Source organism: Enoplosus armatus, chromosome 15 (assembly GCF_043641665.1).
Source record: "Enoplosus armatus isolate fEnoArm2 chromosome 15, fEnoArm2.hap1, whole genome shotgun sequence".
Lineage (NCBI taxonomy): Eukaryota > Metazoa > Chordata > Actinopteri > Centrarchiformes > Enoplosidae > Enoplosus > Enoplosus armatus.
In genome coordinates, this window is record NC_092194.1 from 8,860,184 (window position 1) to 8,873,368 (window position 13,185).

At 40.6% G+C, this 13,185-nt stretch overlaps 2 protein-coding genes across 2 annotated transcripts; one reads left to right on the forward strand and one right to left on the reverse strand.

The window, feature by feature from the left end:
- The first annotated feature begins 301 nt into the window (after positions 1-301).
- On the forward strand, positions 302-6,703 carry LOC139297727 (sushi domain-containing protein 4-like). The gene is made up of 10 exons (XM_070920505.1): positions 302-419; positions 1,237-1,428; positions 1,698-1,889; positions 2,290-2,481; positions 2,938-3,132; positions 3,449-3,640; positions 4,336-4,530; positions 4,624-4,756; positions 4,887-5,278; positions 5,362-6,703. The coding sequence occupies exons 1-10, from the start codon at positions 302-304 to the stop codon at positions 5,385-5,387; spliced, it is 1,827 nt and encodes a 608-aa protein (XP_070776606.1). The 3' UTR covers positions 5,388-6,703.
- Positions 6,704-7,010: 307 nt separating this feature from the next.
- LOC139298004 (hepatic sodium/bile acid cotransporter-like) lies at positions 7,011-9,855 on the reverse strand. The gene is made up of 5 exons (XM_070920819.1): positions 9,455-9,855; positions 9,044-9,248; positions 8,317-8,495; positions 7,308-7,507; positions 7,011-7,147 (listed from the first exon to the last, which is right to left on the reverse strand). The coding sequence occupies exons 1-5, from the start codon at positions 9,853-9,855 to the stop codon at positions 7,095-7,097; spliced, it is 1,038 nt and encodes a 345-aa protein (XP_070776920.1). The 3' UTR covers positions 7,011-7,094.
- Positions 9,856-13,185: the final 3,330 nt, after the last annotated feature.

A 13,185-nucleotide genomic window follows, 5' to 3' on the forward strand; every position in this document is an offset into this window, starting at 1 on the left:
TTATTCATAATTAACGGCATCGACAGGAGGAATTGGCGTTGGCTTCTAATTACCGCTATTTTGCTCAGTGCTTATACCATTATTGCTAGTTTTTTCTCTCTCAGGCTTGTCATTGTGCCACTGTCCCACAATCACACCCGTATCGCTGGCCGCTGTCCAAGCTCTGCAGAGTACCTGCACCAGGCAGGTGTCAGCATATGGCCAGGGCTATGAGGGATTGCTATTTCATCATGATATATTTATACCTTGTGATTTCATGATTTTCTGATCTTGCCAGGTTGAGTTGACTCTGCAGGGGAAGATGTGCAATGGAATGATAGAGTCAATATCAAAAGCCTTTTGGGCCCACACCTCAGCCACTAAACGGTCCTTTTTGTTGCTGCTGGTACTGACTGTACTGTCCACTGGGCAAGGGTCAGGTAAGAGGCAGAAGTGCTCATACACTGACATACAAAACAAAGCTTTATGGATTGTGTCTGCAACGTATTAACCTTTCTTTGCTCTGCTGGAGAAACATTCTTAAATCAGCTTTGTCATCTCCAAATGGGTGAATGTCAGGGAGTCCTTATACTGAGAGAATGTAATACCTGTTTTACTGCATAGGAGAGACTTGATCAGCTCCTTCTTATCATTGATTTTCCAAATGTTTACCTTCTCTCTCTCAACAACAACAACAAACAATACAAGACATTGATTTCAACATATGCCAGATATCCCAGCTCGATCAGCTCTATCCGAACAGTTCTATAACTACTTCACATGTCAAATATCAAATGCTGTCAATATCATTATGTTAATCTTTTAGTATAATGTACTAATATGTCATTTAAATATATAATTAACTACAATGAAAGCAATAGCTCAGCTGTTCCAGATTATGTTTGCTTAGGCAGTCTGAAGAGTTGTGAAATACATTCAAATCTTTTGGACACTTTGAATCACTGGGGCTGTTAAACAGCTACATGCTAACATTGCATTATTACTATAATAGGAGGACTCCCTTGACTATTAAATGAGTTAATTCGTTGATATTAGTAACCCAGCAGTAATACGTGATGTAATACAAGAAACAAGTGTTTATATATGTCCACCCCGAGTATGTGGGGCCACTACAAAGCCTTTCTAGTACAGATGGTGGTCATAGGTCATTCTGTGTTTCTATTACTGGTGGCTTCACTGGGTAACATATATTTGTTGTGAGCAGTTTCACAGAATTTCCCCTTCTTCTCTTCCCAGGATGTGTGAGGCCATATATGGTCCAGAACAGCTGGGTAAACCTCACCGAAACCAACAGGGGCTCGTTCCCTGTGGGTACAGTACTGCAGTACAGCTGTGACCCTGGTTACCTGCCAGACGGACCCAGCATCCTCACCTGCACCACACTGGGACGCTGGACCTCTGATCCTCCTCACTGTATACGCAGTGGTGGTAAGATGTTCTGTCCACCGCGTTCTTCTCTGACATGCAAAGTAATGTGTGTGAGCAACTAGTCTAATTTATAATCCTTCTCTCATAGGTAAAAACATCTTTACTTTCAGTTATTTTCAAGTTTTAATTATGTGGCATTTTAGTCTCTGTTATGATTTTTAGCTAACCAACTTTTCTAACATATAAACTTTTAAAAAAACAACACAACTATGTTTTAAAGTTCAGCTGGTACCTTACATGTTGTGTATTGTTTCTTTTCCCCCCATCAGCATGTCTACCCCTCTCAAAACCCGAGAATGGGGGCTACATCTGCCACCCATCCCCCTGTCGAATGTTTTCCCATGGCACTGTGATGGAGTTCTTCTGTGATGAGGGCTTCGATCTCAGTGGAGACTATAACTACCTGACCTGTCAGGATGGACAGTGGGACGGCCCCATGCAGATCAGTTGTGTGAGCCAAGGTTGGTCAGTCCTCAAACTCAGATCTATCAGTAGGTTCATGTATTGGTCTTCAGCACCCAACTGTCAGCAAAATAATGCCTGAATTTTCTTTTTTTGTGGATTAATCCATCCATCAAAGAGATGGTCTTAATACCATCAACGGTCTCAGCTGTGGAAGTTACTGTCTTCATTCTTCAAATGTAATTTTATGTTAAACTCTTTTCTTAGTTATTTTAATTGTTATTCAATGTTTTGTTCTATTTTTAACTCTTATCTGTGTTAAACTCTGTTTTACGTTTACCTGTAAAGCACTTTGTTACACTGTTTTAAGATGTGCTATAAAAATAAAACCTATATTTATTGTGAAAGACTTAATTACAGCTATTAACTGTATTTTTGACTGTTGTCCCTCTTTTTAAGGTTGTGTAAGACCCTCCATGGTGCAGCATGGCTCAACTAATCTGACAGACACCAACAGGAGCTTGTTCCCTGTGGGCACAGTGCTGGAGTACCGCTGTGACCCTGGTTACCTGCCAGACGGACCTAGCATCCTCACCTGCTCTGCACTGGGACACTGGTCCTCTGAACCTCCTCGCTGTATACGCAGTGACGGTAAAGATTTTAAAATATTGATTTAGTTGTCAATATGTGTTTTGATTTCATCTTGTATGTATTTCCTGTTTGTATTTCAATTTACTTAACACCTTAACACCTTCAGTTTGTTGTACATTAATAACATTGATTTGGTTTGAGAAAACTTAACAAGCTTATCTGTTCCTGTAAATGCAGCCACAGACATATTGGGGCTCTGATCATACAAACCAACTCCACAAGAGGTCAGAGACGCATTTTGTGTCTTAAATCAACATCCAGTAACCGTATAACGAAAATAGACCTATTATTACCAACATGCTGCCAAGAATGTAGCATACTCAGAATATCCATGGCAAAGCAGGTTTTTCTTACAGACAGATGAGACACAGAGGTGAGACATAGTGACACCTTTGTGAAACAATATACAGCACTGGAGCCAATGTATTTATTGTTTTCCATTCTCTCCATGAACAGTATGTCAGCCTCCATATCAGCCAGAGAACGGGGGCTACACCTGCCACCCCTCCACATGTGGAAGGCTTTCCCACGGCACTGTGATTCAGTATTTCTGTGATGAAGGATATATTCTGAAGGGAGACTATAAATTCTGTACGTGTCAATATGGGAAATGGGACAACCTAATGCCGATCAGCTGCCTCATGGAGAAAGGTAAAGGTGGATTAGCTGACACATTTGAACTATGAGATAAATAATTACTAAGTTCTGTACAGGTAACCATGTCAGCAGTTTATCTCTCTCACAGACTGCAACCCTTTTTATGTGTCGGCATTTACTTATTTATTTTAGTGATTCATTAAGTTTTAGTTGTTGTTTTTTAACTCTGTTTTATCTGTTAAACTCTGTTCTACCCTTTGCCTTTGTAAAGCACACACATTTTAAGTGCTATATAAACAAAGCCTGTATTTGTTATTAAAGATTAATTACGGCTATTAACTGTATTTTTGACTGTTGTGCCTTTTTTAAGGTTGTATAAGACCCTCTACGGTGCAGCATGGCTCAACTAATCTGACAGACACCAACAGGAGCTCGTTCCCTATGGGCACAGTGCTGGAGTACCGCTGTGACCCTGGTTACCTGCCAGACGGACCTAGCATCCTCACCTGTACCACACTGGGACACTGGTCCTCTGAACCTCCTCGCTGTATACGCAGTGACGGTAAAGACTAACCTCCTCATAGTACATTTTCTGTTTGCATTTCAATCTACAGCTGTGTTTACATTAATAATATTGATTTGGATTGAGCAGAAAACAAGCTTAACTTTTCCTGTAAGTGCGATCAGAGACATATTGAGGCTCTGATCACACAAACCAACTCCACAAGAGGCCTGAGACACATTTTGGCTCTTAAATCAACATCCAGCAACTGTGATAACGAAAATATACATATTATGACAGACACACTGCCAAGAATGTATCATACTCAGAATATCCATGGATAGAGACAAAGCAAGTTTTCATTACAGAATCACTGAGAGAAAGGGTGACTGAAGAGACATGTTAATGCTAGATGCAATAAAGGACATAGTGATAGGCAAGGCAAGTTTATTTGTATAGCACCAAGATAGACGCATGGACACATTTTTCTAAATCCTGCTGAGACCTTTAAGTCCTTTAATTCTTTATATGTTGTCAAGGTGATCAAGGTGATTTTGTTGTTTTCCATAATGTCAGCTAGTGGGAGCATGTAGACGTTAAGCAGATGAGGCCCGAGACCCCATTTTTGTACGCTCGGATGTTTAATTATAGGACACAAAGTAGTCCCTGTCCTTCATGTAGGATTCAATATATATGAAACAATATACAGCACTGGAGTTGATGTATTTATTATTTTCCATTCTCTCTAATGACAGTATGCCAGCCTCCATATCAGCCAGAGAACGGGGGTTACACCTGCCACCCCTCCACATGTGGACGACTTTCTCACGGCACTGTGATTGAGTATTTCTGTGAGGAAGGCTACATTCTGAAGGGAGACTATAAGTACCTTACCTGTCAGTATGGGGAGTGGGACAGCCAAGTGAAGCTCAGCTGCCTCATGGAGCAAGGTAAAAAATTGGATGAAACATTTGGACTATTGGAGAAATGATTGCAGTAAGTTCTTTACATGTAGCTGTGTCATCTGCTTATCTGCCTCACAGACCGCAATCCAACTTTACCATTGGGGATGCCCGCCTTGTCCATAGTGGCATCCACAGCCAGTTCAGTGGCCCTAATCCTGCTCCTGGTGGTGCTGTTTGTACTTCTGCAGCCAAAAATCAAGTCCCTCCATCGGTGAGTCTGCCCTCAAAATCATGCTTTCCTACCAACAGGAAAGAGGTGGTAGGCACTTTACATTGAGGAAACGAGTCGCACAAGTTACAAGTTGACAGTTTTTAACTTTCCTGTCATCCTCCACACCTAGACGGGATCTGGGTGTGTCCGGCCAGCCCGTGTCAATCATGGTGGAAGGAGTCCAGGTGACTCTGCCCTCATATGAGGAGGCTGTGTGTAGTAGTGGAGCCTCAGCCCTCAGCTCGGAGTCTCGAGTCCAGATAGTGCTGTCTGAGGGGCAGCATGCCACAGCGCCAGAGGCTGGCCCCTCTCGGCCTTCATCCCTCAAACAGCAGCAGTCAGAGATGGCTGTTGTTCACCCTGTACCGCCGTCCTCATCCTCTTCGTCCCCCTCACCCTCGTCCTCTACCTGGGTTCTGGAGCATGCAGGTGCTACAGCTCCTTCATCCTCACAAAGAAGGCCGTCTGCAGGCAGCGACCAACACAGCCTGTCTCTGGACTCTGAGATGGACTACTCTGATGGTAAAGCCCCCTTCACACACACTTTTTACTTATTTTAAAATCCCCTCTTTGTGCTGATGTAAATGTTTGCCTGCTGTCCACAGATATGCCATTGCTGAAGGAGGCCTGAAAAATGCGGCAGCCTTTGGACTTACCCGAGACAACCAGCGTTGTTATTGAGCTGTACTGGTGAGCGGGATGCATCTTGAGCGTTAGTCAACACAGCTGTCAACATAGACAAGCCCAACTGAGGAGGCTCTGAGTGAAGCTATGCCTCACTCAGAATAGTTCCTCTGACCATCCCAAAGGAGAACGGAGAAGAGATTCACATGTACATACATGCTTTACAACATTTTTTATAGGAATTCCTACGCTATGTATGTACGTCTAATGTCTGAAGCTGATGTAGAACAAAAACAGAAGGGAACAGGCACCTCCTGAAGGAGTGTGTCTTAAAGGCTGTTGGAAAAAAATGACTGATGTATTTCAGTTGAATGGGTGAAGCTGCAAACTCATTTCGGGAGCTAATAATCTCATCAGTGTCTGGTTTACTGTTACTTTCTTTAACCACATATCATTTCATGTAAGACACACATTGGCAAAGTTGCATGAAGGCCAAGTAAGATTGTTGTCCAAGTCATGCACACTCGCAACATCGTCTTCAAAGATTTTTGTGATTATAGATCATTATTTAAGGTGTTATTAATCAAGACTCATGCCATTCCACATGTCACTGTACAGTTTTAAGGCTGCTTGTCCACCCAAGAGTTCACTGCTGCTCTGTTTTTCATTGGATTGAGGGCAAACACGTTGATCGCTTTTCATCCTTGTTCAGATGTATGACCTGCATACTCACACCCTCGCCCCCAATGGCCTTAGCTTTCCACTTCTATGCACAGGTATCTATAATATGTAAAATAAGGAATTTTAAAAATGAATGTCAGTTAAATGCCTCCACTGCTTAGTGATATTATGTGTGGCTTTGTCTGACACATCACTTGTACACAGGAAAATATTATTCTCTTAATTTATGCAGGCTGCTTGAAAATTCCTGTTTTTAAGTCTTAACAGGAAACTAAAATGTGTATTTAATTTATTTGTGTCCAGAATGCTGTTGATCAGCCATGGCTTCTTTTGATGCTTCCACAGCTCTTGGAAACTTAAAAAAAAAAAAGAGAGAAAAAAAGTAGGTCTTTTCACTTTGCGGCTTCAGTTTTAATTCTACTGCAGGCACGTTGTATGTGACACTGTAAACGTGGTTGGGAAGATCCAAGTGTACAGATTAGTGTAATGTCAGTGTTCACTCTGTTTGACTGTCCATCAAATTTACTTTTGGACTGAGGAATGGTTTTTTCCATTTGTGAAGATGGTATTTTAATATATGTGAAAAGTTTTTAAGTTAAATTTAGTCTGTATATACCATACAGTCATTTTGATTAAATATTATTTGAGGTGTTCAAATTGCCTGTGTCTTTCTTTTATTACACTTCTTTACACATCAGAGATTGACCTCTCAAAGTATTTAATAACACACAGCACAATTCTCCAGTCTCAAAAGATATATATTTATATATTTATATTTACTCATCAAAATGTGCTTAAATGATATAGATATTTTGAATGCAAAAATATAAATGTAATGCAAAATGTCATTATTTTTAATCATTGACTTCCTACTTCAACATGCTGATCAAGTAAACGATAATTAAAGTGTTAGTGGTTGCACATTATCTCACAATCTTTCAGTCAGTATCGCAGGCCTGAGTGAAGACAGTGAGGGCGCTGAATAGCTGCTTCGTTTCCCCTCTCCATCGCTGGGTTGTCATCTGTGATGATGTCACGGTTGTTTCACCTCCTCTTGTTTAACGTTAACACTGTGGTATGTTGTATCTGTGTGAGAGAAGGGTGATACTGTTGACCTCTGCTTTCTTTGATCTGAATTCAAAAGAGCAATGACTACAAATGTGTGGAGAGAGTGCATGTGCTCGCCTGACCCCTCCACCCATCCTCCCAGCCTCTATAAAAACACATAGGCAGCTGTGACATTTACCCTCAACTGATGGCTTGAATCTTTGGTAACATCTGAAGCTCAGGCACAGGAGAAGGGCCTCAGTAGCCTGGAATGTCACGTATAGCAGAGGGAAGAGAAGCATGGGTCCAATGTCCCGCCGGTCAAAGGCCGTCTGTAGGATGGCAAAGCACACCTGGATGTTCTGACACCCCGTTTCCATGGAGATGGTCCTGCTGCATCTAAGAAGAGGCGAGTAACTTGTCATTAGTTTTGATTTTAGTGTATTTGAATTTGATAAATGAAATGCGCCAATTTTACTGCCATTGGAAGACATAACTGTAAATAACAGGATTTATTTCCAGGTTTCAATTGTTTATGTGAAGCTTTTCCCCACTTATTTTAACACCTTCCCTCGCTGCTGTATTACATACTACTGGATATCTCATTTATATGCACATCTTTAACTAGAATTCATTAAAAATCTAGGTTAAAATCTTAGTAAGAGTAGCTATACTAGAATGTAAAAAATCAAATCACAAAATTATATTTTTCTCAAATGTTTGCGTTTTTCTCATGAAATGCTAAATAGTTTCACCTCTTCGGGCCTCCAAAAATCCTTAAATTAAATAAAACCAAAAAGCAAAACTGTTCCGTGGTTAAAGTCATATCCAGGCTACAACCATAACCTGTGAAGAAGGGGTCACTCGTACTATTGCTTCATTTTGAGGAGTCACAAGCCAAATGAAACCTGTGATGTACACAATTCTCTCCAAAAGAAAATCGGGGCGCTACTCACAGCTGCAAAAAGAAACATAATAATTATGGATGGTGGTAAGAGAAAAAAAGTGTTTCACCTTTGGTAAAACATTTTGCTTTCTCTTTGTGACGTTTTATTGGCAGCCATTCCACTACCATGATACTCCACAGTATACTATGACAAAGAGTACATTGTACTTTGGCTAACTGTATACATTTAACATGTAGTAATTGGGACACAGCTATATACTGGCTTGTTTACCAACTCAACATGTAGTGTAAATTCACTTACTGTGGACTGAGTTTGCATAAGATAGACATGACATATCCCAGTATATATCCTGTCAGCGGCATCAGTACAGCTGCGGCCAGTACATCAGGCATGAGGATCATCCATATCGAGTTTTTGAGGACGATACTGGTCAGGGAGACCAGTATGACGCTGGCGATTAACACGATGGTGAGGCCAGCCTATCGAGAAAATGAAAACATGTAAAGTCAATGTATCTCCCCTAAATGTTACTTGAATCGCCGCATCAAAGCATGAAACTTCTCTCTTCTTCCCTCTTTCCAAATGTGGCAAACATCGTCTGGAAGCATCAAGGTCTGCTCTTAGTTAGTGTTAAAGGGCTTTGGCTTCCTGTTGCACATACCTTCCTGTTTGTTTGGACTACAAATTACACCCACGCCATGTGATGAATGCTTGTGGTAAACACAACTTTGTGTCCCACAGGCCTTTTTTTTATGGAAGACATTGTGACATGTAACGGTAGTAAAAGCACAGGTGGAAACAGTCATAATGAATTATGAATTCAATTTAGCTGCTTTAGTGTCAGGGTCCTGGTATTGTGCGTGCTGCCTCGACACTTAGATAGAGACTTAATAAAACAGAGCCATCATTAATGTTATAATGCTTTTCCTGCTATGACAAGTCAAAATGTCTGCTATGAGAAAGGCTAGTCTATAACAGCAATCAATTCTTTGCGATGTCTGTATGCGGCACATTTTAGGGGTCTCACTTTTTTGATGATTGGAGTGTAGTTTGGTTTGTAGTGATTAATGAGAATGCCAGCAATACAAGGCACCAGGGCAAGTATGAGAGTAGTCATGATGCTGCTGTATGGTACAGCATTTTCCAGACCAGGGAAGCCTTTGCAGTAGATATAAAGCAGTAAAGGCATCATACCCAGGGCCGCGATACTGGAACAGGTGGTCATTACGATGCTGGGAGGGTATCAGAGAGAGAAGAAACATAATTAAACATGCCTGAAATGTATATGTCTGAAACAAGGCTCTTGTTTTTTTTAATGTTTATTGGCAAGTCTGTGGTATGACATCCACTTGTGCTGACGCAGCTTAAGTGGTAAATTATTGTAGGCATTTGTAATCTTCCAACAAGGCAGGAATCAATACTTCAATGAGGTTTTTACCTGAGGTTCATGTCACCCTTCATGGCCAGGGAAAGAAGGTTTGACATGTTTCCCCCTGGACAGCAGCCGCAGATGAGCAAAGTCACAGACTTGAAGGGCCCCATCGCCAGGAGTTTGGCTAGAGTGAAAGCTGTCAGGGGCATGATGCCGAACTGGGCCAGAAATGCAATGGCTACTCCTTTTGGCTTGAAGAGATGGATCTTAATTTTGGAAATCTCCATGTTACAGCCAAGGGATATCATGATGAGGAAGAGCGCAATGATGCTAATGATACTGATACTTTTGTGTATGGCCTGGGCGGTGTCCAGGAAAATCATGCTTCCATTGCCAGAGACATTTCCCTCATTATAGATGTTAGCTGTCCCCTGGTAGACGTCTGTCACATTCATTGTGGCACTCATCCCAGCACTGTGTGTTTACTGTGTTGTGGCTTTCACCTGTCAGACAAAGCAAACTCAGTACATTTACAGCAAAGATTCTTCATTCAATTTTGATACACATACAGTATATCAATGCAGCCATTCACATTTTCTTTGCTTCAGTATTGGGCTAGGTACTTCAGTACTTTTTTATTATTAAAAGCATCTCTTATAACCAGCTCATAACTAACTAAGCCAATTCTTGCCTACAGCAGGCACAATGTTTTAAAAACAGGTCACAAATATATATTTTTATTTTAAGAAAGGGTGAAATAATTTCCCAAAACACCTAGGCACTGTAGTTATTTGCAAATGTTACTCAAACAGAAGTAAATAGTGCATTTGTGGGGGACTATTTTCAGCGGCGGATTTGGTGCGCTAGTGAGTATTTTTGGCAGCAGGACGGTGTATGTGAGATTGACTACAGTACCCATCTTCTTCATATTGAAGGAACATGTGTTTTTAATAGTTTTTGTACTACAATGGGGGCCAGATCCACTTTGTCATGTCTTTGGGGCAAAATGGAACCCTAAGCCTAAACACAACCCTGTAGAGAGTAGGGGGGCTTCTTTTTCTCACTCTTGCCCTTAAAGTTGGTGTGATTGCTGCCCGATAGCTGCTGTTACTATGCAAAAAGTTAAGCTGCATGATCCTGGATTCTGATCAACAAAAGGAACTGGGAGACATGTTGTCAAGAAACCCTTATTATTCCTGGCATGTCTTCCCTAGAAAGCAGATACAGAGTCTGCAGAAAGCCTTCACTAAGTTCTGCCTATTATGTGGGCAGTTACAGCAGACAGCTAAAGAGAAGTTGTGATAATCTTGAATGCAAGAGTCACATTTTTGCATAAGAGTGGCAACATGACCTTAAAAAGAAGATATGATTTAGGGCACTGAAGAGATTTATCTCACATCATTTAGTTGTTATTTTTTATTCAAATGTGACAGTGGGTGAGAAATTAAATTAATTAAATGAAATATACTGTTACTGTGATAAAAATGTCTTATTTGTTTTATTTGACCATTTGAACATTGAACCTTGACCTTGAGCACCTTGAACTGAGAACCCAACTGATATTTTAAGTTATCAGTTATCAGTAGCCAAAACCAACATAGCTGTAACCCTAATCATATAAGGTGCAACCACAGTGAAATGTGTGTTATCATGTACTGGCTGTGATCTAGGACAATAAATCAAAATCTTGGATTAGGTCTGCACAAGAAGAACTGCCATGTAACTCATTATCTAAGAAAAGGAAAACCACTATGTGCTGCTCCCTTTACTGGTTCTTACAATACGTTACCAAATAACCTGCTATTCACCGAATTAAATGTTAACATTTAGAACTGGTTTTATGCATATCTGTCTGGAGGATTTTGTTAAGTTTTACAGCCAGATACAATACTAGCTTTACTTCAAACCTGACTTTTATTGGATTGCAGTCTGCTGTTAGTGCGCTACAGATATTCCTTTTGAATGTCAGACTTCTAGCAGAGCACATTATATCACTGATCAGTGTCAATTGATAACAATGTCACTGATGTGAAGCCAGCCGCAGTGCCAGCACTTTTCAGACCTCAGCCTACAGTCCAGCCTGTTCCATTGATCGGCAAGAAAAGTCACAGAAGCAGCTGTTTAATGCATCTATGATGTCTGCATATGCAAGTCTAAAGTCCCCCTCCACTCACAAAATGTGTTTTGCTTACTGTTACTTCATTTGAATGTTTGAAGTTCACTGTGCAGAATGATGCATGTGCAGATTTTGAACGCTGTTTCCACGTTCATCTGCTGAAAGGATAAAGTTTCTCTGTCATCACTTTAAATCTGACTTTAAGACGTGTACGTTCAAGCATGATTATGTGACATCACACCTGGTTTGGAAGCCAGTTGCAGACCAGTATGCAACCTATACCAGTGTGATGTGGAAACTTGAAGCCTTCATACTTTGCAGAGACATTTCATGTCCAACGTCAATTTAAGACGTTTTATCCAGGTGAGCACCTTTACAACTAAGATTTAAAATTCAGCAGTTATTGCTTTATTTGCCTGTAGAAGACAACGTCAACATGTCTTCATCTGCAGGTGTAAACAACAATCTGACATTATGTGATCCTCAGTCGGCTACATTAAATGTTTTATGGTATTAATGATTTGAAATCTTTTCTGAGTTTTCTGTAATCTCCTGTAATACTAGTCATTTTACTTGGTGTATTTGTTCATAAATTTGCAGTTAAAGTCATGAGTTAGTTAACAAACATGAGTTAGTTCTTCTCAAGTGCTAATGAATACAATTAAAGCACAACAAGTGCATTATTTTATAATTTTATAACAATTTTCTAAAGTGTGCAATTATTGTCTTTGTAGCCTGATACAGCATATGCCTTAATGCCTAAACTAATGAACACACATGAAAAGCCGCACTGCATGACATTATTTAATTCACTGACTTTATTACAATACACAACGTGTAGTTTAGTTTAAAACAGCTCCACAACTGTATTTGACTATGCTCAGGGAATCTTTCTGTGTTTCCACTGGTTTGCTATTTTAAGGAGATGAGAGGAATAATTAAACTGGCCATTTCAGTTTAGTTTATTGTAACGAAAGAATTTATCACACAATGCAACAACATGGCTCATTATTATGTTTTTGATGAGCCGGCTGGGGCTACACAGAACACAACACTAATAATAACATAAGAATAAAATGGTGCCAATCTTATCCTTTAAAAAACAAATGATATTGTAATGATAGGCTAAGTAATAAAGGCAGTTTCTTACCCTAACTTCACGCCAACTTCTGCAACTTCACTGTGCTCGCTCACACACCCGTTTCCATCTCCCCTCACAGTCTTGCGTCTAACTACTTTTCTCTGTGTTTGGGCCCCCTGCCCTCCCCTCTCTGTCATATGGGCCAATGACAACATGGTAGGTGTAAACATGGCAAACAACTCCAGAAGCAAACCATCAAAACCACATTCTGTGGAGGTCCTTGCACAACTGTTTCTAGTGAATCCAACTTTTGGGCCAGTTACAGGGAGTTGCCCCTGGTCCACAGTAGTTGCTGTTTCTCAGGGCACCGTGGGAAAGTTTGGCATCGATGGGCTCAGTAATGTGGAAAGAATATAATTGCCTCTGTACCTCTAAAGAGGCATTTTATTCATTTGGCCTCACTTGCATGTGTAAACAGACCTTCAATTAACATTATGCAACCAGGCAGAGGATTCAGTTTGTCTGGCAGAGTTATAAGTCTTTTCAAAAGGGGCCCACTTTTATTGTGAGACTGGGGCACTTTGTACACAGAGACTTTTT